At 39.3% G+C, this 25,727-nt stretch overlaps 3 protein-coding genes and 1 non-coding gene across 5 annotated transcripts; 2 read left to right on the top strand and 2 right to left on the bottom strand.

Moving 5' to 3' along the window:
- Positions 1 to 29: 29 nt before the first annotated feature.
- On the top strand, positions 30 to 13,805 carry LOC146476701 (uncharacterized). Of its 2 annotated transcripts, none has more exons than XM_085114182.1 (8): positions 30 to 300; positions 1,190 to 1,436; positions 4,821 to 4,951; positions 6,715 to 7,053; positions 7,453 to 7,623; positions 8,797 to 8,910; positions 9,621 to 9,732; positions 10,736 to 13,805. In XM_085114182.1, the coding sequence occupies exons 2-8, from the start codon at positions 1,214 to 1,216 to the stop codon at positions 12,169 to 12,171; spliced, it is 2,526 nt and encodes an 841-aa protein (XP_084970308.1). In that variant the 5' UTR covers positions 30 to 300; positions 1,190 to 1,213; the 3' UTR covers positions 12,172 to 13,805. The 2 variants fall into 2 exon arrangements, with proteins under 2 accessions (XP_084970308.1, XP_084970309.1); XM_085114183.1 differs by having other exon boundaries at positions 47 to 300; positions 4,821 to 4,930.
- LOC146476698 (syntaxin-18-like) lies at positions 13,609 to 25,687 on the bottom strand. The gene is made up of 10 exons (XM_085114192.1): positions 25,500 to 25,687; positions 25,321 to 25,388; positions 24,718 to 24,833; positions 21,709 to 21,786; positions 21,189 to 21,255; positions 20,405 to 20,600; positions 19,447 to 19,505; positions 18,841 to 18,910; positions 17,547 to 17,627; positions 13,609 to 16,029 (listed from the first exon to the last, which is right to left on the bottom strand). The coding sequence occupies exons 1-10, from the start codon at positions 25,638 to 25,640 to the stop codon at positions 15,937 to 15,939; spliced, it is 969 nt and encodes a 322-aa protein (XP_084970318.1). The 5' UTR covers positions 25,641 to 25,687; the 3' UTR covers positions 13,609 to 15,936.
- On the bottom strand, positions 17,834 to 17,907 carry Trnad-auc (transfer RNA aspartic acid (anticodon AUC)). The gene has a single exon. It is a non-coding gene; the product is annotated as a tRNA-Asp (tRNA).
- Positions 22,544 to 24,554, top strand: LOC146476699 (uncharacterized). Its single transcript, XM_085114204.1, has one exon. It carries the CDS (start codon positions 22,752 to 22,754, stop codon positions 23,205 to 23,207), a length of 456 nt encoding a protein of 151 aa, XP_084970330.1. The 5' UTR covers positions 22,544 to 22,751; the 3' UTR covers positions 23,208 to 24,554.
- Positions 25,688 to 25,727: the final 40 nt, after the last annotated feature.

Here is a 25,727-nt window from a genome sequence, read left to right as displayed (position 1 = left end):
TTTCCCATAACTCCTTGCAACACCGATTTGAGGTTTTGTAATAACTTCCGCCATTGAACTGATAGTGCGCATAATTTGGAAGTTGTTTTCTTTTTCAAAATACGTTTTGGCGTTTATTTATTCCTTGAAAGGAATTGCTTGTACTTCCTTTTAAAGGGGAAATGTGCTGAAATGCGCTGAGACGGAAATTCATGCTGCAAATGTTTACGGCCAAGGGCAAATTACAAGCGTCAACAAATCAAACTGATCATAGAGCAGTGGTATAAAGCTCTCTGGAACTCAGAAAGATAACGAAATAAGGTAGGATCAGTGTTATGTTTGTCGTGAATGTATGAAAACACAAAGGTAATTAAGTTTGGAACTTAATCTAAGAATCACAGTCACGTCGTGCATGTGATATTGGTAATCGTTATTATCGATCAAGTCATGATCACAGCTAGGCGTTTATATTATCCATTCAATTCCAAGCGTGTTAATGTAAGCTTAATTTCTTGGGCTGAAATTTCCGCTCACGAAAACTTGATAATTACATGGAAACACTACATCTACAGAAAGTGCAACTCAATAATTAGTATTTGGTTGAGTGATCATCATGTACAGGACTTCCAGCCAGACATTATTTTGATACAGGAATTAATTAGGAGAAGGGATAAAACCTGATTTAAATTACAGGCCTGTCGCCTATTGGAATGTCTAAGTAAATGATTTATCACTTTTACGTTGTCATTGGTAACCCTTGTACAATTAGTTTGTATCTGTGGGCGAAAATCTAATCTGACTTGTTTTTGCTACGTAATTTATTTGTTTTTTGGTTGCTTGCTTGTTCATGATTTTAAGGTTGGCACACACAAGGGGACAAATCCCTCCAGGGTATTGTTTACACACGTGGACTGGTCGCGTGCATGCAGGGACTTGTCCCATGGATAGTTCAAAAGAAGGGACAAGCAAATATTTTCCCTTTAATTCAAACTAATTTGAATTCACAGGACAAGGTTAGATTTTTTAATGAAATTGAGTGGTGCACACAATTATGGGACATACATGTACTGTAGTCTCAGGACTGGTACGTGCTCTGGCAAGTCCTGGGAGCTTATCCCTCTTGTGCACCAACCTTTAGAGAATCTTCAGACATGGTTAATCACACAAGTCTGGGTACATATATATATTTTTTTAATTTTTAAATTTGTAGGCTCACAACAAATCTATAAACAGAATGCATATCTATCTCAAAGATGGACATCAAAGGTGCTGGGTTAGAGATGTTCATTTACAAGATGGGTTTTGCCCTTGTATTAATGGATTGACCCACAAGTCCTGTGAAGCCGTGTCCAGGTCACTGGAGCCTGCTATTTGGTTTAAGGTACTTGTGTTGGAGTCGGTCTCCGTGGACTGTGGCAGACGGATCGTCAGTTGGTCAACAGGAAGTCACTCAGAAGGTTGGCGATATGAAGATGTATTCATGCACACACTAATTTTTTAAGATCTTTATTTTGTGTTCAGTATTGATTGCATCTAAGGAAGTGTTGTCATGAACACAATTAAAGAGTCTCTGTCAACCAGTGCGCTTTGCGGGCGTTGAGTCGTGTGGCGGCCATTTTCGCTTATATCGAAATTGCAGTTCTCAGAGTCCTGGCTTTTTCTGAGGATCTTCTGCGCTATGTGAACAATTTACGGTCCGGTGTGTTAAGACATCATTACATCATAGAAGTTCTATATATATTTGGGTTTTTTTTATTGAATTAAGTTTGTGCCAAAAAAACCCGATTTTGTTGTGGTCGGGCCAACTGTCGCGATCTCCGCCAAAACGTGGTAGGTCGCCAAAGAATAAAAAAACAAGACGATTCTGTTGCGAGAGAGCACTTTCAACCTCTGGAACCAGAAGACGATTGATCTTGGTTCTCAGCGAAACACCAATAGCGAATTTACGCAGGTTTCTTGTCTCCACGCTTGCAGGTAAAGTGGCATCGCAAACCTTCATCTCGACACGGACAGCCGCGGTATTTCTCAGATTTCTTTGAACACATTGTTGAACAGCTGCGAGTCTAAGAGGCAATTGCAAAACAAACAAGCTTATATATTTAGGGATATTTTCGTTCAAGATGTCGTAAATAAATTTATCTAGTTCTCTACTCACCACGTTGTTTAGTGGGACTGAAATTTGTTGACTTGTCCCTGCATAAGTCGAAGCAGGTTGTAATCTTCGAGTTGCAATTGCAACCGGAGAGCCATAATAATCTTCCTCTGCTGAATCCTCCATTTCTACTTCACGACTTAGGTCCACCATCTTTGAAAGTGTACTCAACTGATCCTTTGACAAGAAGAAATTCGAAAGCTTCCAAACATGGCTGCCGCACACAGGAAGCCCTGGCGTAAACAATAATACACGTGCGCAAAGGCCTGTGGTTGACAGAGACTCTTTAACATGGCTAGATTACCCATAGTTTAACATGGAATATCTATTTTCTGTGTTCAAATCAGTTGTTGTTACTGAAGTGAGAATGAAACTGTGCCTGTAACTACAGTACCGCCTGGAACTGTTGACCCATCGGGACTGGGGCATACCTCGTCTTTACCGCGCGTAGTGGCCGCGCGTCCACCTAGGTGAAAACACGGTCGTTCCGCGGTGAAGACGAGGTACAGTGTGCCGCAATAAATTTGCCGCGGGCGAAAAGACGAGGCGTGCCGCGGGAAAGAACAATGGGGACTGGTTGCATTTCTAAAAATAATAAACGTTAGCGTGAGTGAAGACATTTATACTGCAATTGTTCTAGGTGCAAAGAATCGGTGCTTAATCGAAGGAGTAATTTGAAGTCAAAATGGCGTTGGGTAGTTCGCGTAATAATTCAAATATTGAAATCCTGAATCTTTGCCTCGGCAAATATTTGTATTCCGTCTTTTCAGAGATAATAAAAGTAACTAACAATCCAACACTTGAAAGAAGCTTGTTACATGTATCTCCGAGGGTATGTTAAATACGCAGTGAAATACGTTTACGTTGATTTACCTGCTTTTCAAAACACTCAGTGTAAGTTTACGAAAGAGAGTTCGCTGAATTGTCATAAAAATCCTTTTTTTTAAATTTAGTTTTCTTAATTTGTTCATTTCGATACAAGCGACGGGGCAAACGTCTAAATTAACCGTAATTTGCATAGGAGCAAGTTTGACGTTTGTTTTGCACTCGTGGGAACCGCTGCTTCTGACTCGTCAGCTTTTATTGTACGTGTCTGACCAAACAGCTGCTAAAAATATCTCCTGAATTTTAGAGCAAGCTTGTGTTCTAAAAAATCAGATATTGAGAGGGAATATTATTCTTGTTGCAGTGCCAAGTTCATTTTAAAAGAAAGAGGTTTAAAATAGACTGTAGACACAAGCGACAAAATTTGCGAAGTCGGCACAAGGGTTTCAAGTTACAATAACATCGTCACGCGCGAACACATGTTTTATATAATCCGTAAATTTCGTGGGTCAGATTTTTTTTTTGCTTCTCCTAACTTAAAATTGAAATAACTTGGCAAAAAATACAAAGTAAACAGCGGACTAACATTCTGGAACGCTGCCGTGTTGCATCAAACAGCTTGTCACGTCAGGAGTCAGAGTGACAATGGCCGACAGTGTGTTGGAATTGCAATTATTCGGGCGCTGAGCGGCACAAAACATGCCGAAATATTATTTGTTTTTGATTTATAAATGATTTTAAAAGGTCCGGCAAACGGAACTCCACAGACTGTGTCGAAAATTCAAGTTTGCTTGTTTTTTCTTGAGCAAATCTGCACGCTCCTAAGCTTCGATGGTGAATATTGCGCATTGTCCACAAGAAGTCGTCAAATATTTTGGGTATATACCAAGTTTTGAGATATTAAATCAGAATCTTCCTCAAAGGATTTTTCAAATGTGGTCGGATTCTCAAAAACGGATTCTCATTTTCTTCAAATGGTTCAAGCCTTCAAGGGCCGAGAATCGTATGTGTATCGCACGTGATCGTCATCCCTAGTTGAAGTTCTTTGGTGCGATTTTGCCATTAGAAGCTGACGAACCAAAACACAAAGCAAAGGAGACGAAAGCGTATTCGAACTATACCGCGTCTTTTCTTTACCGAGGTTTTACCTAGGTGAACTTTCCCGCGGCAACTTTGGAGCCATACCGCAACCGAACCGAGGAAAAAAAAACGTCCTACTGCTTGAAAACCGAGGGAAACCCGCGAGTAGGTCCCGCGGCAACGACGCGGCAAATGGGTCTATAGTTCTAGGAGGTACTGTAAATAAATTTAACACTGTGTAACTAGAAGATATACAGCTATGTTGTGGTTCAAAAATGTTTTGGTTTAAAAATGTTCAAACCACTTTGATTTTTATTTTCCTTTGTTTCGGATCATTGATGGTAATGAATACTGCACAAAGGAAAATAAAAGTCAAACTAGTTTGAAAATTTTAAACTACAACATATTGTATGCATGTATATAATTGTTGAAAAGGAAAAAATATGTTGACATAGGCACTACAGATCTGTTTCAAGAATGCCCGCTGGACTCCTCTTGTCAGGCACATAATATGCAGGCTAGTTAAGGATCCTTATGTACACTGACCATTTACACATTCTTGTGTAGATATTTGTTTATATGACGACATGTGCTTGTCAATTCATTCCTTTTATTTAAGTGTACCTGTGTTCAGCTTACATAAAATGAAATATTTTTCTGTTGCGCACAGCAACTAACTGTACGTTATATCAAGTTCTAACTACAATAAGTAGTTCAAAATTAATGTTGAATTAAAATTAATTACTTCAAACACAAGCTGAAAGCTTGTTTGATTATTCCTCAGATTCTGACTTGTGCAATAATCAGAGAACATTCGACATGGAAGGAGAATGCTATGATTACGATGCAGATGTTGATGAACTTTTTGTTCTGGCTACTAAAATCATTTCCCCAGTTAGTATTGGTCAGGATGAGGTATATATGACTTGTGTACTCAGTTTGTTCCTGTGCCAGTTTAACTACTTCTAAAATTAATGTCCCATGCTCATTCTTGGACAGAGCACCCTGTTAATCAAATTATGGAAATTCGTGACAATTGTTTACTAGGAATTTTGTACAAATTGTGCACAATTTTAATAATAATAATAATAATAATAATAATAATAATAATAATAATAATAATAATAATAATGATAATGATAATAATAATAATAATAATAATATTATTATTATTACTATGGGACTACATAATCTGATCTTGAAATACTTTTTGGTCTGCCATTATGCTTGGTTATGGAAAAGGTTTGAAGTCAATATGTGAATTTTGAGACCATACTGTCAGTACTAGTAACATTGTGTGACACAACTACAGTTGTGGGAGCATACAAATTATCCTTGTCTTCTTAAAGAGACAGCGATGTATGTTTGATATGTGGAGTTCATGGGAAAAATGTCCAGCGATCTATGCAGTTACATAAAACAACTGACAGAAATAGAAATAGAAAATGTGTAATGTGGAACTGTTTAAAAAGGCTTGTTCTTTGGCATTAATACAGTCAGGGTTCATCAGAAAACTACATGTATTGAAACTCAAGAAGAAAATTTTGGTGTGGGCATGATGTTCACATTATACCGTTATGCAGTTATTTTTAAGTTACCGTATTTACTCGAATAAGCGCCATGGCGCTTATTTAATTTTTCGTGTCTCCTGTGCAGCGCTTATTTGAGGGCGGTGCTTATTAAAAGGCTCATACAGGGAGGTTGGGCTTGTCGTACCGGCGAAGTTTACAGCCTTCACGCAAGAACTGAAGTACGCGAACATTTTGAAGAGAGAACTGAATGAAAGAGCATCAAGATATACTCACTTCGAACTGAAAAACATCACTATTGATGAAAATAAATTCCCATTGCTGGCTTAGAACCGCATTGCAGCGATTACAGTGTATTTTTATCATCTTATGGAAATACTCAAATAAGTGCCGCACCGGAGCTGCGGCGCTTATTTTAGGGCGGCGCTTATTAACCAATCCGCTCCATGTGCAGCGCTTAATTGAGGGCGGCACTTATTCAGGGGCGGCGCTTATTCGAGTAAATACGGTAATATCACTTAGGGATGAATGCTCATGTTTTAATTAGTGATAACTAAGTTATTTCTCTTTTTAAAACTCTTTCCAATGCAAATCTGACAAAGGTGTAAACTATATGAACAGAGAAGATGCATCACCATGTTCATTTAGGAAGAACACAAACATTTCTTTGGCAAGCTAAGCCCCCCCAAAAACCTGGCAATTTGTTTGGAGTATGTGCACACCATTTACATGTACCCATATTGCATGATCATGCACATTAAAGGATGATGTGCAGTGAGGTGGAGTCATGGGGTTTGTGCTTTCCATTTGTCAGAACTGGCCACCTGGACTGGTTGGTCTATAAATGGAGTGTACCAATAATAATATTTGCATTCTTCAAAATGGAACATTCTGAAAGGAGTGTGTGCCATTCTGAAGCAATTTAAAAAAGTAACTCATTCAAATTGGTGCATTCTGTTTGGGAAAATAATTAATGATTGAACTGGCCGTCCAGTTAGCACCCACACACAGTAGATAGTAAAAAAATATATTATTGAGTGGAGTGGTGACTTGATCAGGTGTGTTTGTCAGGGCCATGATGGTTATACAGTTGGAAGACGGCATCAGGAACAGGTAGGTAAAGAAATGCTAACTTTGTGATTATGACAGTTGCAGAATGGAATATCTGAGACATCTGAAGATGACTATGAGCAGTGCTTGCTGAGAATGCTCCACTGCTACATACTGCCCAAGATAACTCTACACCTAGATGATTTGGACAAAGTCATTGACGCAAGAGAAAAACAGGTCCAGAACATCGAGGCATTGGATAGGAAAGTCATAGAGAAGTGCAAAAGTATTGATGCTTGCGAGTTGCGTATGAAGGACCTGCGCACTCAGTTCTTACCAAGTTTGGAAAAGTTACTTAAGAAGGGGCGGTGCTCTAAGGGTTTCCTTAATCTGCTTCTTGATGACGTCAACAAAGAAGAACCAAAGCTACGTCAACAGGTGAGTGGAAAGTAGCTGGTAATTAAAAATTGTTTCCAGTTAACACTGACAATGGTGTGATCCTCTTAAACTGAATTTGAAGGGCCCTATGCAAACTTCAAAATCCCTTATCTTGTTTTACTGCAAACTAGCATTGCATGACAGTGCAAAGTTGTGAGGAATGTGATTGGTGAATATTCAGCGCTCCACAATAAATTAACAAGATTTTTTAAAATCCTAAATTATTATTAAACGGCAGTGTAATTCACCAAGTGAACATACCTGTACTATGTTAGTTTACATGTACATGTAAGGTGCCATTCTAGTCCAAAGGGACAAATCCTCCAGAGACTACATATAATTTGCAGCAAAGATAGCAAAATTATTGTAATTATTATTTTTACTTTCACTGTTATGTAGATTGACATGCTACAAGATCAAGTTCAAACTGCTAAAGAACGGTTGGCTAAGAAGCCATCTCCAGAATTCACTGAACAGCTCAGTGCTGCCAGACATAGGAGAGATGAACAACAAAGCCAACTCGAGGCACTTCTTATGGCGAGAGAGATCATCATCAGTGCCATTCCTCAGGTATACAATTTCTTGCCAGAAACTTGTTCAATAATAATATTACGTATGTGCTTTCATTGATTACATTATATTATTAAGTAATTTGTCTATCAAGTCACTTTAAACATCCATGGCATCCTTCTTTCCCATCCTCCCCTTACCCACCCCCTCCCCACCACCCCGGGCTTTTTGGCCAGATGGCACTCATGTATGGCAGATGGCCTAGAGCTTAAATCTGGTGTAATTTTCAATGCAAGTCACTTTAAATGGGCATGATTTTTTCCATTGCATCGGGAAATCCACTCTTAGGCTAGCTCTTCACATGTTGCATACAGGTGTGTAACCATGAGTGATTAGGGATTTTTTTATCTGTTGCTCTATATTTTTAACAGATGTCAGATTACACGAAATTGCTCTACACACATGTAGCTTATCAAACATTGCAGAAATTTTGCCATTAAAGGGATAGCACCCCTTTGTTTTACCCCTTTGCCAGGTTTCTGTTTTCTTGTAACAGAAAACAGGAAACAACAAAACGAACCTAAGCTAGCTGATAAAAGGGTGTGTGTTGAGAAAGTCAGCTAGCAGGAGGGTCACACCGATGAGTGGCCTTGCCACAAGGGAAATGAGAAGGAGTGAACCTTTGCCTACATGCACGCCAAAACTTTGCTTTTGTGCACAAAATAATGCCTTTCTTGACCTCACCACCAACAACACACAAATGGGAAGAACTCGGCTTAGTTTAGCCAAAAAAACTATGGGGGCAAGACAATATACCAAAGTGTCAGATGTCTGTCAACTATGGGATGTTGCTGACTTGACTACCCTATCAAGGACATACCTCTTGATTGAAACTCTCTTGAAACTGAACATCACATCAATAAATTCAACACATGTTTAAGTTCAACTTCAAGTTCAAGTTTATTCAAAAATTCAAAATTTTAGCAAAAAAAGAGAGACTGGCCTGCAGGTAGCGAGAGCTAATCTAGGTGAGCCAGATTTACAACTGTTTAAGGATAAAATTAATATTTTTACTAAGAAACAAGTTATTACAATCAAAGACAGAACAAATAGAATTTAAAAAAAGTCGAAAAGTTAACGAAAAACAAAACCTAACGTGTTGCAACTAAATGGCGAGACCTATTTTCTGTACTATGATTGGCATTAATGCAGTAGCAATTATTTTCTCATCAGACGGAAGATATTGGAGGAGTTGCAGTTGGGCATCATTTACTGCAACAATACCACGAGGAAAGGAAAAAACTCATTGACCTCAAAGAAAATCGTAACAGACTTCTAGAGCAGAAGGTACCATATATACTTCACACCTATTTAAATGGCTCGTGAAGCACTGTGACCTAATTTAGTAGTAGGCATTACCCTCCATGTTTATGCACGATTATGCCATTGGAAATAATGTGATGGAATAAATGAGAATGATGTATTAATCAGTAAATGACACAGGCATACTTGGACCTAGTTTAATGGCCTGTAGCTCAGTGGTAGAGCATCCGAAGTAGTAATAGGAAAGTCTTAGGTTCAACTCCTGATAGGAGCACTCGGATATTTTTCCGAGTATGCCTGTGTCATTTACTGATTAATACATCGTTCTCAAATATGCCATTTGTGGGTAAAAAAAGAAAGCAGGAAATAAACTTTCCCACACTTGATAAGATGAATTTAAGGTTCATACAAAATTAGTGTTATCAAGAATCAGAATTACCAATATAGCTACACAGTGGCATTGTACAATATTTTCATTTTTAATTAATTGAATTTGAGATACAACTAAAAATTATCATAATAAATCAATTTATTTAAGAACGTTGCCTCCTGATACAGAGGTATTTTCCCGCAGTTTATGGCTGTGCGGGTAAAGCACATCTTAATGGTCAGTAATCAGTCAGGTCATGCAATGAAGTTTCTTTTACTTACAGATTAATCAGATGAATCACTGATGAATGTAAGTGAACATAATTAACTGACTAGCAAATTTGTGTGTTCTCAATATGTTTCAGAACTGTGCACTGAGCGTGAGAGAAATGTTGGACTCTGCCACAAAGGAGCTAATTGAGAAAGGCTTCACTGACGCCAATGATGCAAACGCTTTAGGATCACGAGCTACGGATGGTGAGAAACATCTCTCCTTATTATTTGGAACTAAGAATTGCAAAATTTACCAGTTTTCTCAAACTTGTACTTTTCTTGTTTTTTCGTCTGGCTACATTTGTGAATGTATTTATTTTAGTTAGAAGGAAGAAGTGCTATAGACCTTTATCATGTGTTGATATTGGCCAGCTAACGATTGACTAATTTAATTGGCACTGCCAAAAACGGCACCGTAAAAGCCAGGCTTCAGAGTCTTTTCACTAAGGGAAGTGGTCAAAACTATAAAACTCGTAGTAACAGGACCCACCAAACCACAAAATAGATGGTGGTCTCTGCTTGCTCCCCCCCCCCCCCCCCCTCCTCCCCTCTCCTTCCTCAACCTCAAAAGATGGTGTCTTTATTGCAAAGCCACCCTTCTATCCAGCAGTAAAAAATGACAATGAGATTCAAACCTCACTTTTCTTGTTTATCTAGCAATGCTGCATCTTGCTAGCTGAGTACTTCTGTGTCAACTCAAATTTTAAGCCAATAAAATTTTGTTGGTGGTGTCTTCGATAACCCCCCCTACCCCAGACTAGGTGGGTCCTCTTCGAACAAACTTGTTTATATGACCGGTTCCATAAATGGCGAAGATATTAGTCCCGTAAATTCAGGAAAATTTACAATTTACAGTAATTTGTATTTAGAAGGGCAAAATTTACCCGTCTCCATACAAACGACTGTAAAAATTCTCAGAATTAACAGAACTATATCTTTGCTATATTAAAAGACAAGACTGCTCTTTTCAGCAGTGTAAATGGAGTTTCGTTTCCTGGCCTGCGTCAAAATTTAAAATTACCGTGATCAAGAAGAGTGTTAACATAACCTCTTATAGTGTCTAACAACAGTACATGAAGATAATTATTTAGTCACAGGAAGTAACGGGACTCAGTAGAGCCTTTTATAAAATCTCAATCTTGTCCAACACACCTTGTACTCTTGTAATATTAATTTCTGTATGTTCCTGATTTGTTAAATTCGACAGTCCTACAAGGAGTGTGGAAACCCGAGTGGCAGAAACTGGGTGAACGAATTGCTACCTTGGTCACCAATGAAGAGCATCCGATTGGAAATCATTTCAAAAAGTTTTGCCGATCAATACACAAGTTGTGTCAGGATTTCATAGACTTTTGTAGCATGTATGGCTCTGCTTCCGAGTTCACCCCCGTCTGCACACCTTTTGGGAAATCGTGTCCAAGCTCTGGCAGTTACGAGACTTATGGCTTGGAGGACTTTGTGGTAGAGAATCACAGGCATAAGCTGAAGTCATTACAGGCTGAGATCTTTGAGCAATTGGATACTGCAACGGAGTTTCTGTCCGAATTCTTCAACAACAAGGACTCGCAGTTCAAGAATAAACTGAGGCTTTGCTATGAGCAATGCTTTTATGACAAAGAGCACAGCTTCTTAGCTTGCGTCTACGAACTTGCTCATCACGAGCACGTTGACAACTTGGAACGAGATGTTCAAAGACTTAAAAGACTGCCGATCAAGTTGTTGAATTTGCAGATGAAGGACGAGTGGTGGCTTGAGCTGTTCGAGCAACAGTCCCGCCATGCGTCTGTTAACCTAGAACATCTGCGACCATTTTCACAGGCGTACTTGAATGGCACCATAGATTCATTCGATCTTGCAGATGGTGGTCTTAGTGGTTCTTACGACATGATCAATGAGTTGGATGAATTCGGCGAAGAAACGGAAGAAATTGCTCAAGATGTCGATTCATTCCGAAGCTTGTGCATAAGTGCAATTCGGGATCGCTCAAAAACTGTAACTGCAGAAGACATAGCACAACCTAGAGACCAACCTGACGCTGGCCGCCCGAAGGAGAGCCATGTTGTAGAAGATGCTTTGCTAAGTTGCAGTGCGCCAGTAAGAGGCACTCAATTAACCATGGGCGAGTTAATCAATCTCTGGGAGTCAAGCAACGAACCAGGAGAAGAAGAGGTCGAGAACGGCCCTCAAAGACTTTCCTTGACGAGAACGCTTTCTAAAAGCCAAGGTGAGCTGATCAGAAAGTCAAAATTACGAAACGGAGACAGGGTCAACGGAGAAACCTTTGAGGACCACTTTGGTCCGGCACTGGAGAACATGAGGGATATTTTCAAGGTCACCAGCCCGCTGGCCAAGTTGAAATGTTTGACGTCTTCCCTTCGGAAAATCACCAGCGCTGTGCAAGAGCTGCGAATGCGCAGTGGGAAAGATACATTTTCGGCAGCCGTGAATGCCGAGGATCTCTTGCCTCTGCTGATCTTGATGATGCTCCAAATGGATCCCTGGGAGGTCGCCTCCATGTGGCCTCAGTTAGCATTTACGGAGGACCTCATGGCACCTTTTCTAAGATCTGGATGCCACGGCTGGGCCCTTGTTGAATTCCAAATGGCACAAAGAATTTTACACGAGCTTTGTCAAGAATTCTAAGAATTCAACGTGCGTGTCAGTTAAAATTACAGAGAAAAAGCAGTCTCTTCCCTTTCCTTGAGCAGAAATCATCGAGTGACAGAAGAAGTTCTTTTGTGACCAGGAAGACATTTTGGCTTGGAAAATTCTTGACTTGGGCACACTACACGATGTCAAGTTTTGAGACTTGTTATTCAACCAAAAAACCTTTTCAAGTTCAGATATGGACTTGACAAATGAACTAGGAGCTCTGTTAACGATATTTCGACTGGTTACATTTCTGTAGTGCACGTTAGCCACTGATAATGAAGAAGCCTGTTACATAGGACTACTTCCTCCTGGCCACTTACGATGTTAATAAATTGGACCACAGACCAGCACATCGGGCCGAGTTGTTTAAAGCCCGATTAAGCTAATCCTGGATTAACGCAAACTTTGACTCGAGTTTAATTGCTAATCAACAAAGATTCTTCCAAACGATTTTCGGCCCTCAGTTTTGACGTAGACTTTTCTTTACCTTTAGCTTGAAATTAGCCTTTAAACCCATTTTAACGAGCGACGATGAAAACCTCGATTAACTTTTATTCGTAGATTAGCGTTAAGGAGGGACTTTTGGCGATCTTTGAGAAGTATGGAGTGCAGTTCACTCTCTAAGGGGAGACACCACACTGTGAATGTTTATCCAAGGCTTAGGTACCTTCCACGCGTATCCGTGTTCGATCGTTTTTATTTAAAAACGGGTATTTTCTCATTCATAAATGAAATAGAAGAAAATGATTTAAAACGTTTCGAAAAACGTACTGGCTAAAACGGAGATTTTTGAAAATGTAGATGTATAGTTTACGAGAAGATGGCAAAATCGAATAGAAGTCGGAGCAACATCCATTTGAGTCACTTGAGAGCAGTGTTTTCCACTGTTTTCAATGGTTTACGTGTATACAGTGAGCAGACTGAAAATACATCCTTGTGTACAAAAACTTGCGGTTTTAAGGTATCGGGTTTATTTAACCAGTTACACTTCAAAAAGAGGGATTCTAAAAAAACGCTACCGGAGTTTTGACGGTAATATGGGAACTTAAGCAGTGACGACGGAAAAGCGAACGAAAACGTCACTTGAAAATATAACTTTATTTCATTTGTACTACTTCGCGATTATTTCAACTTCTACAGAAACGGCGAACTACCCGAGAACCAAATTGGCAGGAGTGAATGAAAAATGAAAAATCTTCGTTTTCAAGTAAAGGACCGAAAATGGTTACGTGTGGACCGGGCCTTGAGATTACTCTGTTTTAACCCTTTAAGCCCTAATGGTGATCAGCATCAAATTTCTCCTTGTAATATCAATGTTTATTTAACCCCTGAGAATTAAGGGTATGATTGTGCCCAAGGTGAATTTTCTTGATATTTTACCCCCAATACCTTTATAAGAAAGTATGGGGACAAGATAAGGGAATCTGCTGATATTAGGGGTTGAAGGGTTAATAGGCTGTTTGTAAGAAGCGAGTACCAAAACAAGATTTTCCCTTTTGGGGAACAAGTTCTAAATGAAGGCAAGCATATTGTTTGGATACATGTGAATACGTACAATGTACGTGGCCCCAAGGAAAATTCTTTAATAATTGACGGGTAGTAATTAAACATTATTTTTAAACCAAGAGTGGAAAACAGTAGATGGAAATCCTGGCATATTTTTATAGAATTCATGCACAAAAGTCATGTATTTTTATAACGAGATATGCACGCCAATGTATGAACTTACTTTCATGTATTTTCTTATAATGTTTGTACGCGGATATGACCGCTTGTGCGACTTATTGATAAGCCAATGACGGCTTCATGAAAGCAAGTGAAAATTACCTTTAATATGGTTACCGGGGTAAGAACCGGGGGGGGGGGGGGTGGGGACTCTCATATGAAAGGGGCGGGGATGCTCGGAAATTTTGAATTAAACCCCTAAGGGAGACCAATATGAGCGTGTCCCAAGCTTTTTTTTACCCCTAAAAGACACCATTTTAAAACACAGGCAAATATATATTTTCATATTTCTTCGCGTGTAACCCTACACGAGAATTTCACGGCTCAAATTAATATAATGGCGTTTTGCCCAGAACACCTTAAGTGAGACCAAAATCCGAAATTTACACTCCTAAGCGAGACGACGAACACCCCCCACCCCTTTCATGTGAGAGTCCCTCCCGGGGGGTAAGAGAGAGCTTCCGTGTTCAAGACTATTGTTATACTCTGTAAATTTGTACATGCAATGGTAGAAGGCAAGACTGGGTGCGTCCTTTACAAGCCAGTTATTCAGGTACAAAATAAAATCGTTTTCGACGGCATAAAATGCAACGACCTGTTTGATTCTTTTTATTTGAAATTGGTGCAGTTTTTATTAATGGTTGAAAGCATTGGAAGGACCCAACAGTCTGTTAAAAAGGCGCGCGTGAGATAGATAATTATTTTATGCAAATTACCGAAAGTAAACTTTCCTTCAAATCACATTATAAATAACACCCGCTCATGCAATGAAGTTGTAACTTTTAATGGTCACATTGTAGGATTTCAAAAACTTAAAAATCGTATTTTACGGCACAAAAATACAAGAATATTGATCTGGCAATAGCATTGATATTGACGATTAAATGTAGAGACCAAAAAAACCATCATAAAATTGTACTTTCGCGTTCGCTGTGTAAATAAAAGACGTTAAGTACCTAAGTCAGTAATGTAATTATACAGAATAAGTGGCCATGTTGTGTAAACACGATGGCGCGAGTTTATAAAATCGTATACAACATGGGCACGAATTTTGTGTGTTACTATACTGTGGACACGAATCCATCCGTAAATGTTCACGTTCGTTAATTATCTTGACGATACAAATCATTTTAACCCGAAGGAAAAGTTGTAGTAACTCACAGCGTTACCTGTAATAAACTATCCGATTAACAGATAATGATTAAACATTTATTTCTTTCTTTATGGATTACTTGATAAGTGTTTTAATAGTACAGTCGAGCCTACCGTAAACGGACACCCTTGGGGACGGAAAAAGTGTCCGCTTATTGGAAGTTAAAAATGTAGTGTTTGTATGTAGCCGAGAACATGACCAAGTGTCCGCTTACGAGAGGTGTCCACATACTAGAGGTGTCCGTTAGCGGAGGTTCGACTGTAATTCAGTTCAACTGTCATTTGGGACTATTATTCTGGTCTAAAATTATTATAAATATAGATCTGGGCTATTCTTAGAGGCACCGCAATGCCAGGTATTGTTCAATAAATTTTACTATATTTGATAATAAATACTCGTTCTCCTGCGTTAATAGTGTCTTAGGCCCTGTGCCCGGTCACTGAAAACTACGAAAAGGACGTTGTTCAGACTCCTTGGTGCCCAAAGAACAATCGTGTTCTCATCCGTCAATTTAGCGCCCACCATTTTGTTTACTGTATCGTAGGGAGGCATGAGGAAAAAGCGCGGGAACTGACAAAATCCTGTTCAGACTAGTGCCCGTGCCCAGGAACGGTGCCCGAGTACTACCCTTGGAGGATGTGCCGCCATTTCCAGGCACAGTGCCCAGATTTTTGCTCGGGCACTGGCAAAAAGTAACGTTCACACTAGGTGCTCGGGTACGGGCACCTAGTGTGAACAGAGCCTTGATATTCTTTTCAGTTTCTTGTTGTTCATCCATTCCCTCCACACTGGAGCAAGGACCACAGCAGCCCTAATTGTTTGTTTCTCTAACCAAGGCTATCTAAGGACAGGTGGTAAGCTCCTCGCTCTCTTTTCGATCAGCTGTACCAGTCGAGAAACAGAAGAGACAGTGAACACATCACGAGAAAGAACAGAATCCACACTCTGAAGCTGGCATTGTTTTTTATAGCCTGCAGGAAAAAACAGGTCCCTCGATTAATGACCCAAATTTATCCTATCATTTAACTCCTTTGTATTGACTTCAATATGAACAGCATACGTGTGGATACCGGCCTGGGTGAGAATCGAATCGGTTGGATGTTCTAAGTACTGATCTTCTGGGAATTCTTGGTAAGCTACGCCATTTACTAAGTTCATACATGCAGTGTAACTTATTACAGGAAATTAATTAAGTCGCGTTCATTTTTGTGAGCGTTCATTTCCACGCTGTTAATTAAGTGTAGCGTTCATTTCCGCGTTTCTATCATTTTAATCCCAAATTCTTGATCCAATGCAGACATTCTTGACACCTACAGAAAACATTTCCGCGTACTGTCGTTTTATATATTTTTTTTAATCTCTCACAAATCAAGCTAGGTAAATCGTGTACAATATTTATGGTTCATAGTCGCTCTCAGAGGAGAAAAATCTCAACATTTGCAAGATCTCCAAGATAGATTTCTCGTCTATTGTACGAGTCTATAACCTTTCTCCATGTACGGAAAAAGAGACCTCCTGTGTTTTCTCTTTTAAAATTTCCACTCGACAACAACGGCCATTGATATTTCAAAACCTCCTTGAATTAGTGAGGGTTTTTTCAGGTTCACTGAAATAACTTCTCCAGTAAATTGGGCACCCTGTGTTAATTGCGTTAATTTCCTCAATTTGAAATTTTACTTCCTTTTCCTTTACTGGGAAGTAATTGTTCCTTCAATTCGCGTTAATTTCAAATACCTTAACACAAAAGCGTTGAATTCCTATAATAAGGTAAGTGAAACGCGTCCTGCAGGGATCGCATGTCACAAATGAACCTAACTCCTCACTAGTCTCTCAGTAGCTCAGAGATTTATAGTTAGAATATGCCACCGGTTTATGGAAAGATTGTTGGTCTTTATCTTTCTGCTACGCCCGTAACATCATGAATATTAGATCTCATTTCATTAGGGAGCTTTTAAAAATTCAACATTTTTCTCTATTTATCATGCTTCAAGTAGTCACACATCGTCGCGCGTCAGGGGACCTTCGCCACAACGCCTTTTAGAAAGTTGCATTAATACAGCAGTTGCACTGTGCAGCTTTGTCCGATCTTCTCACCCTTCTTTGTAAGCAACACGTGTGAAATACTTTAATTGTTTATAGTGGAAATGCACTTAGCTACCCAAAACTAGTTTACAGGCATTCCACTCAGAAATAACGACAAACAAATAATAATCAAATTAAACATAACAGGTTAAAATCCTAGCTGGCAGGAGGCAAACCAGCTGGCTAAACAAGCGTGGCGGAGGACGGCGCTTGAACCCGGGGCCTCCTCCGGATTTCAAGTCCGGTGCCCTTACCGCTGGGACACGCCGAGTCAGCTTTAGTTGTTTCTTAATTGTGTACCACGAAGAACTTTTTGCATGGAAGTCTTGTAAAAAATTTTAAGTCAGTTCTCGATTCTGTTTCTTGCTTTAATCTAAATAAGTTTATACCCACAGTGTTGTCTTACCTCTCTGATCTGTTCGTTTCCTCCTTTGACATTTCCTGTTGTCCCTACTGCTGTTTCGTATATTCTGTCAATCTGGGCTGACTATAACACACAAGAGAGAAAACAAAAAGCTCGATAACTGTAGTCCTTGTTACACTATTGAAGTCCTTGCCATGGGGACAAATGATGCATCAGAGAATTAACTCTGCAGTGTATGTTAAAGTGTAAAAGTGAACCCATGAATTTCCCACTGACCGTTAGCTCTAGTAAGGAAATGGGAGATCGCACGAGGCAAAGAAAAACATCTCCGACCTCGGCGGGAATCGAACCCACGACCTCCGGATTTGATCGTCCCTTGCTCTACCGACTGAGCCACGAGGCCAGATGGAGGCAAGGAAGCAATGCGAATGGGAAGGGCAAAATGAATATTGTGCCACCAGCACTAATGACACAGTTTCAAGTTCAAGTTCCAAGTTTATTTTTGCCACCAGTAAAGGTGTACAGTATGTTAAAATGGGGAGCCTGCAATCAGGTACATGCTCTCTCTTTCTCTCCACAACTAGAATAGGGCTGTCAGATAGTGGGGATGGCAGACTGGTTGACAGATGGACATACAAATTGTGGAACCCCCAATAGAACGAACTTCTTCCTAGCGTAGTCCCAAAGCTGACGTGAAATGTATGGAATAGAACCACGATCTAACGAAATCCTTGTTATAACAAAGGGTGCATTCTTTTTTATGGAACAATTCTGGCTATTCTTTTCCCATTCAGGAAAAACAGTATCAATGCACAGAAAACCAGTTCTTAAAACAACGAAATCCTGCCTTTTCCCACTCTTAATCACTAGACTACAACAGGCAAGCCCAGCACCATCAGCTAATTTCCCTCCATCTTCAACAGGATGCAAAGGGAAACTTGAAGGACGGAGGGAAGAGACGAAATAACAATAGCCTAGCCCATGTAGCAAGCGTTTCCAACGAGCAAAAAGCTAGTTTCCGGTTTTATGACCGTGCGAGAAAAGGCTACCTTTATTTTTTTGCGCTTGCCCTATTCTCACACAGCCAGAAAAACGGAAACTATATTTTTGCTCGCTGGAAATGCTTGCTATGCAGGCTAACATCTGCGGTGATGGGCTATGCCCTTTGCAGATTATATAATTAGAATTAGAACAGCAGCCCTGGTGGTATATGTATGTTTTCTATTGTAAGACACAGGCATGCACAAGTACTCATGTAGCTGACATGATATCCAGAGAATTTCATTTAAAAGTTTTTTCATGCATGTTCATGTCTAAATCTGATTAGCATTCTCACCTGATGTAAAACCTTCTCAGAAAATATCTCCTGTAGCTGAGAGATCTCTACTACTTTTCCCTCAATCTGCCTACAACAAAAAATTAATACAAAATTTAACACATTTCCATTTTGATAGAAGTAGCAACGTGTGGTCTACCTTGAAAAAACAACTGACATTTCCTGTGAGCTATATTAAGGTCTAACCATTCAAACTGATGAAGTTGTTCCTCAAATTGGTTACAGTGAAGCCCCGAGTCAAGTTTTCCTCCCAAAAAGAAATTTAAAGTTGGTTATTGCAATTATATTGATAAAAGTAGTGCTTGAATCAGCAAGCAGTAAACCTTGTGGTTTCATTTACCCTAACATTAGCCATGGAACAATAATATTAACATATTAATAATAACATATTATTTTGCAAAAACAAACACAAACTTGCACTGCAACACGAGGAACAATTGGTAAATAAGAGTCAAGTAAAGTACATTCTACTTCAAAAACATATTACTGAGATCAACTGCCTAAAAAGTGATTTATAATTATGTTATTTTAAGCTTTCCCAGCTTGTTATAATTATTAATAATATGTAAGAGGTCTGTTTAGTTGAAAGCCTTCTAAAATCATTACCTCACTTCATCCACCAAACTGTTCATTTCAGTGAACAACTTTTTGTTCTCCATCTCAAACTGTAATAATAAGAACAGTAATTTGCACTAATGCTACTAAGCTCATGAACCATTTTTTGAAAGATTTATATTTGCCTGACTTCTTCATGGATTCGCTAGGGTTTTATAGAATTAGATGTCTGGGTCCACTTGTTCAAAGCTCAATAAAGCTAATCCTGGGTAACGTGAACTTGACTTGAGTTTATAACATTACTAATGAATGTAAACTCGTCAAAAAGACTTTTGTTCCTTAGTTTTGACTTGAACTTTTCTTTACCACTAACTTAAAATTAGCTTTCAAATACATTTTTAATGAGCAAGACAAAAACCTTGGTTAATTTTTAATCAGGGATTAGCGTTAATTAGCTTTTGAACAACTGGACCCTGGTGCATAAATGACGCAGACCGCAAAAAAAGATAGACATCAAAAACTTTAGGGTGTGTGTATAAAGCATTTGGTTTAGGGTTTGGGTTTTATTTATTTCCTAAACAATGGTTAACCCTTGAAGCCCCAAATTCAGCAAAACAATGTTTTCCATTTATTTCTTATGATAAGAGTTGGGAGAATTTGTTTTAATCACAAGTCATTTTATCCTTGGTGATCATTCCTGTTATTGTGATGACCTGCAAGTGTCCTCAAGTAGGGATAGTTATGGAGAAACGAGATGGTGATCACTACCGAATTCAAAGGGTTGACTTGAGTGTGACCTACACAATACTAATGGACGTTCAGGCTATACACAGCTGTTAGTGGTATAATTTTATTGAAAGGTTATCCAGTTCAAACTATTAAAATTAATACCACTCAGGCTGGTTTGCACACAAGTGATACAGGTACAGCATACTCAGTGCATTGCATTCCAGAAGTGGTCTGAATATTACCAGATGAGTACTAAAATTTAATGCATGTTTACAGTTACCATTTGCACTTCCTCTGGAGTCAGTTCTTCATCTTCACTGACTGGAGGAGCCAAATCCAGCGCTGGACGTGTCTGATGCTGAGATTCTTTGGACGCAGCTTCTCTGACAGCTGTTGTGGACGAATCTGGTCTTACCTGATCAGTTGAATGGCTGGCATCTTTCTTGATTCTGTTTTGATCAGGTTGAAGTCTAGAGCTGAAAGAAAAAGAATTTATAAGTATTTTTTGGTGGATTCCGAAATATAAAATCACTACAGCTGTAGCTTTGATGGTCCTCCTGTACGTATGCATGTCAGACCCCAAATAACAAAGGGGAAGGGAGGGGGTGGCAGCAACAAGAACACCCAGTCACGTGATAGCATCATAAAATGTAATTCTGATAAAGGCTGGCTGATGCAAAGTTGAGACCATCAAAGTTGGCCTGGCCATGAAACACAGACTGTTTACATGTATCTCCCATTCAAAATTCTGATCAAATGTCTGATGCCTCAACCACTTCACCACCGCACCTTCACATTCACACCAAACATGAACCATTTCCCTCTGTTTTATCCTTCCCTGATTTACCCACTCCCTTCATTCCTAAATTCAACCACTCTTTTAATTTGTTACATTATTTTGTAGAACACCAGTTGAAATCCTGTCATAGCAGAAGTTTCACTTCTTAAAGCCTTAATGCTTTCCAGACTATTGTGCCCCCTAAAACAATAATTATACTACAGAAAGCAAAAGTATCCCCTTTAAAATGAACAAATATAGTTTCCCAACCAGTTTTTTTCCTTACATGCGTTTCTTGTCCACCACTCTCTTGACTCTGATTGCTCTCTGTTCACTGTACAATTTGCAAACCACTGAAAAGGAAATAAAAAAAAAATAAATACAGAATTATTCTTTTGAAAAATAGTGTTAACTAAGAAACCATACCAATTGAAGGGGTGTGAGGAAAAAAGCCTTAAGTGACATCTGATTGACTGCTTAATTCCCCTAGCAAATTGCCTTGTTCTTCCTTGTATGAGCAAAGGAGAATTTGACATAAGATCAGATGTCACTTCGGGCTTTTTTCCACTCACCCCTTCAATTATTGTTATAATTATTATATTTCACCATCATCATGGCTTGGCTTCACGAACAAAGATCTACGAAGGGGGAGGTAGGCACCTTGACCACAAGCACACTCGTGGCTGAGGAGGCCAATGTGAACCAGACAGGCCCAGCCGTAGCGGCTGCATGTGAAGATCTGGTCTGGGTTAGAGACTCGCGTATGTCTGCTCTGGGAACTTAGAGAGTGATACATGTATGAATACCTTTTAAATATTGTCCCAGCATTCCTAACACAGCATCCCTGTGGGTCATCACTTGATCACTCCTCTTCTGCTGTAATGCTGTCAAGAAGAGAACTTCAATTATTAAACAATAACATAATGATACACTGTATAATTTGTATTGAGAATAACAGTTATAAGTAACCATTCATGTTGTTTTGCAATCATCTGTGACCATCCATTATGAACACTTTTATAACCACATTTATTTTATACCTGCCTAGTGATAACAAATACATAGTGTAAAAGTCAATAAAATGGGCAGTTTAAGCGTTAACTCTTCCTCGTACATTTAACTCTTTCACCCCCAGGAGTGATCAAAATGTAATTTCTCCTTACATTATGACTACATTGTCAACCAGACAGGTGATGAGAATAAAGAAAATCATCAACTAGGTGATTAATGGCGTAACATCAAATTCTGTGAACTTAAACTTTAGAAAGAAATGTATGGCAGTCAGTCAGATCATGGGAGTGAGAGGGTAACTTATATGCACTGTATGTAGTTGAAGTTGAGTTGCTCAAGCATGCAAAAATAAATTTCAGAGAACATTAATTTTGGCAAACGATTCAGGATTGGAGGCTGAAGAAATGAATTTACAAAGCTGTGAACAACAACATCAAAAAGGTGTCCAGTTTGTCTTTCATTATTTTATTTATCAATACCATAAGAAGTATGCCCACAGGTAAACCAATATTATATAGCTATAGATAAGTATTTACCCAATAAGTAGTATTATTATTATATACTAGACGAGTAGACATTATTATGATCATGGTTCTTTCATATTGAAAGCCAGAATACAATGTATATTTAACCCATTGACCCCTCAAACGCCCGTAACCGCCCGTGCGCGACAACCCCCGAATTTCCTGAAACGCCCGAGACCGCCCGTCCAAAATGGCGGCTGGTTCTTCGCCTCTCTACCTCCCCCTGGTGGCTTTTTCGTTTTTTTGTTGTCATGGAGATCAAAAGAGATGGTTAACCAATCAAATGCCATCTTTTGCGCATTTTTTGACAGGTCATGTCAAGCACCCCAAGGTCGGTAATTTTTTCATCGCGCGAGGTAATTGAAATTTGCAAGATAATGGCGAATGCACTCGAAAATGATACGGATGTAGCGGCGCTTTTTGGGGACTCAGGGGATGAAGAAAGCTTTGATGGGTTTGGGGAGGGAGGATCTAGTAGTGACGATGATTTAGATTTAGATTTCGGGGGCCTAGACGCTGAAGAAGACGAAGAAGATGCTCCTGATCAAGAAGAAGCCCAAGTTCCACAGCCAAGCCATGACACAGACGACGACGAAGAAGAAGCGAGATGGACGGCTCACCTCTCAGATGTTCAAGTTCCTCCGTTCGTGGCAGCGTCTGGTCCTAATATAGCCTTAGATAATCCTTCCAAATTAGATGTCTTTTTGAATTTTTTAGGAGACGATTTGTGGGATAGAGTTGTAGAGGAAAGTAATCGCTACACGCAGTAGAAGTTAGGCGATCGATTTGCTAGTTTTCATCAAATCACGCGCGCGGAATTAAAGGCTTTTATCGGGATAAATTTGATCATGGGGATAAATCGCCGCCCAATTCACGCTTTATTTTGGTCTAACGATGATTTTTTTGGCAACCAGGGTATCAAAAGGGTAATGACTAAGAACAGGTTTGAGGAAATAAGTCAATATTTGCATTTTAACGATTCAACTAAGGAGCCCGCTCGCGGTGCTGAAAATTTCGATCGCCTTTTCAAAGCGCCGCAAGATTGATAATTTGTCGGTCGCCCCAGAAAATATTGGGAAGCATTTTAGTTTTAAAATTGAAGGTAAGAAGAAAGTTTGTGTGCATTATAAGAGAGTGGGTAGAAAAACAATTGGGGGACGTTCAGTAGAGACCACCTTTCAGTGTTTACCATGTAGTGTAACTTGCTTTCATGAATACCACGCGGCTTGAAATTGCATTCTTTATAACCCGAGTCCCCATCTGGGACGCTGCGCTCTATGAACTATCGGTGAGTTTCAAAAGTATATACGATCATGATTTCATTGCATTTTGGCCTAATCAATATTTGAGATCTTTTCTTGGTTAAATAACCTTTGGCCACTAATAGTGACACGTTTCACTAGTTTGCAATCAGGCCGCGAATTGTTTTTCAATGATGCGTAGAATATAGTATTTTGAATCACATTTTGGTTTGGACCGGTCACACGAATTTGGCCTTTATTTGGCACGATTTAAGTTTTTATTTAGCGTCATTTGTCACATTTTGGCTGCCGAATTCTTTATCTTGTAAATAAAACTTGTTTGGAATCTCTCCTTGTTTATTTTGTCGTTCCTTTTGCTGCGTGAGTTTTAGTTTGCGATGCGATGCGTTTGTACTTTGCTTTTCGCGAAGAGTTCTCGTGCGGCTCGAGTCATTCTCTCCTTTAAATGGCCTTGAATCTGCAAGAAAACTTCAATAAATACAGTTAAAATTCATGTTTGATGTATACAACAGTGATTTTACCCATTTTCGGTTCTTGACATGACCTGTCTTAACAGTTTTATGCGGCCGCTAATTATTCATATTTGGAGCTCGCCGCGCATAAAACACAGAAAAAATTAATTTGATTTGTGGTTTTCTCCCTGTCCTATATGTCCATGCATCAAATGATAAAATTTTTACACTTTCCGGCAGCAAAATTCCTCCTCTTTCGGATGAGCTTTGCTTTGAAACCTGATCCCGTCTATAGTGCTACTGCGCATATGGTTTATTTCAAGCGTTTGGATCACGCAGTCTTTACTCCAAAATTTCTAGGAAATTAGCATAATGTCATGCGTCACGCTCTGAGGGGGCAATGGGTTAAAGAGGTTGTCCTGAAGGCATGTCTTCAAAGTTCACAAGAAGGAAAACTTCGCTGAATTTCCTCACAATGCACGCATCCACAAGATATAAGGCACCTTTCCAGCTCTAAAATTGTTCTCAACTTAACATGACATTTTTGTACATATACTTATCCATACCTTCAGTTTGTAGAGACTGTATGGCAACTGAGCAAGTTCTCATGTATGTTTCTGCATCTGTATCTATTTGATCCCGCTCTTCGTCCGTCATACTGGACACCTCCAAGCTTAAATGACTGAGAAGACAAGAATGTTTCCATATGAATTTTCTGGCTAAAAATTAATGTAATCAGTATGACAATGTGTTACATCAAATAAACAATGCAATGGAAGATGGGTGATTTTGGATAATTTTCCAGGGACCTCCACTGTTACCAGCTAGGCCCTGGACATTACACTACAGCTCGCAATCCCACAATTCACGCCTAGTTAACAGCTGCCAAAGAGAAGGGGAGCTCGGAGAAAAGAAGACTTTGAAAGATCAAATGAAGTGGACTTGCCGGGATACATAACACCAGGAGTGTCACATAAACACAAGCCAGAACAACAAGGCAATGATCTGTCTGAGCATAGCACTAACAACCTGACCAATACACAGAACAAATCCAGGGTACAAGCAGCTTTTTTTGTTAACGTAATTAAATTGCATTTCTGTATTTAAAATAATTATTTCCATCAAATCAAATGTGCCAGCCTAAGTAAGATTAAAGTTATGTTATTCACCTGAATGGACTGATGTATTCTTTTCGATGCTCCAGTAGGAAATCTCTCAGTTTCGTAATGTTGACCAGCTGTTAATTAAAAACAAATGATAGGAAAACGAAGTGTACATATCAGCAATCTTTGACAGAAGAATTATCAGTTGTGTGATAACTCGTACTACGTACTGAAATAAACCTTACCACATCTTTCGCTCTACTTCCAAACTCGCTCTTCCGTCTATTCGAGTTTAAAATGTCCCTAGGCGCTTCTTTAACACCTAGCGCCTTATTTTTAGTTCGAATAGTTTTCACAGTGGCTTTGAAGAGAGCTGTTCTATCCATTATTTTCACCCAACAAATCGTCTGACTGGAACTTGTAAAATCGACCAGGCGTTTGCTTGGTAGCCGCGCCTATTTTCTTCGTGGCCG

Source organism: Pavona decussata, unplaced genomic scaffold, assembly GCF_977016875.1.
Source record: "Pavona decussata unplaced genomic scaffold, jaPavDecu1.1 SCAFFOLD_73, whole genome shotgun sequence".
Classification (NCBI taxonomy): domain Eukaryota; kingdom Metazoa; phylum Cnidaria; class Anthozoa; order Scleractinia; family Agariciidae; genus Pavona; species Pavona decussata.
Note: the sequence above shows the minus strand (reverse complement) of the source record. Positions and strands in the feature narration are given on the sequence as shown.

What these genes read in the sequence shown, in the direction of transcription:
- LOC146476701 (XM_085114182.1), top strand. Translation starts at nt 1,214, where the DNA reads ATGCATATCTATCTCAAAGATGGACATCAAAGGTGCTGGGTTAGAGAT. An exon ending in TCATCAGTGCCATTCCTCAG is followed by an intron (nt 7,624 to 8,796) that starts GTATACAATTTC and finishes TTTTCTCATCAG; the next exon opens with ACGGAAGATATTGGAGGAGT. An exon ending in ACAGACTTCTAGAGCAGAAG is followed by an intron (nt 8,911 to 9,620) that starts GTACCATATATA and finishes AATATGTTTCAG; the next exon opens with AACTGTGCACTGAGCGTGAG.
- LOC146476699 (XM_085114204.1), top strand. Translation starts at nt 22,752, where the DNA reads ATGTCAAGCACCCCAAGGTCGGTAATTTTTTCATCGCGCGAGGTAATT.
- LOC146476698 (XM_085114192.1), bottom strand. Translation starts at nt 25,640, where the DNA reads ATGGATAGAACAGCTCTCTTCAAAGCCACTGTGAAAACTATTCGAACT. An exon ending in GAATACATCAGTCCATTCAG is followed by an intron (nt 24,834 to 25,320) that starts GTGAATAACATA and finishes TTGTCTTCTCAG; the next exon opens with TCATTTAAGCTTGGAGGTGT. An exon ending in GCTGGGACAATATTTAAAAG is followed by an intron (nt 21,256 to 21,708) that starts GTATTCATACAT and finishes TTTCCTTTTCAG; the next exon opens with TGGTTTGCAAATTGTACAGT.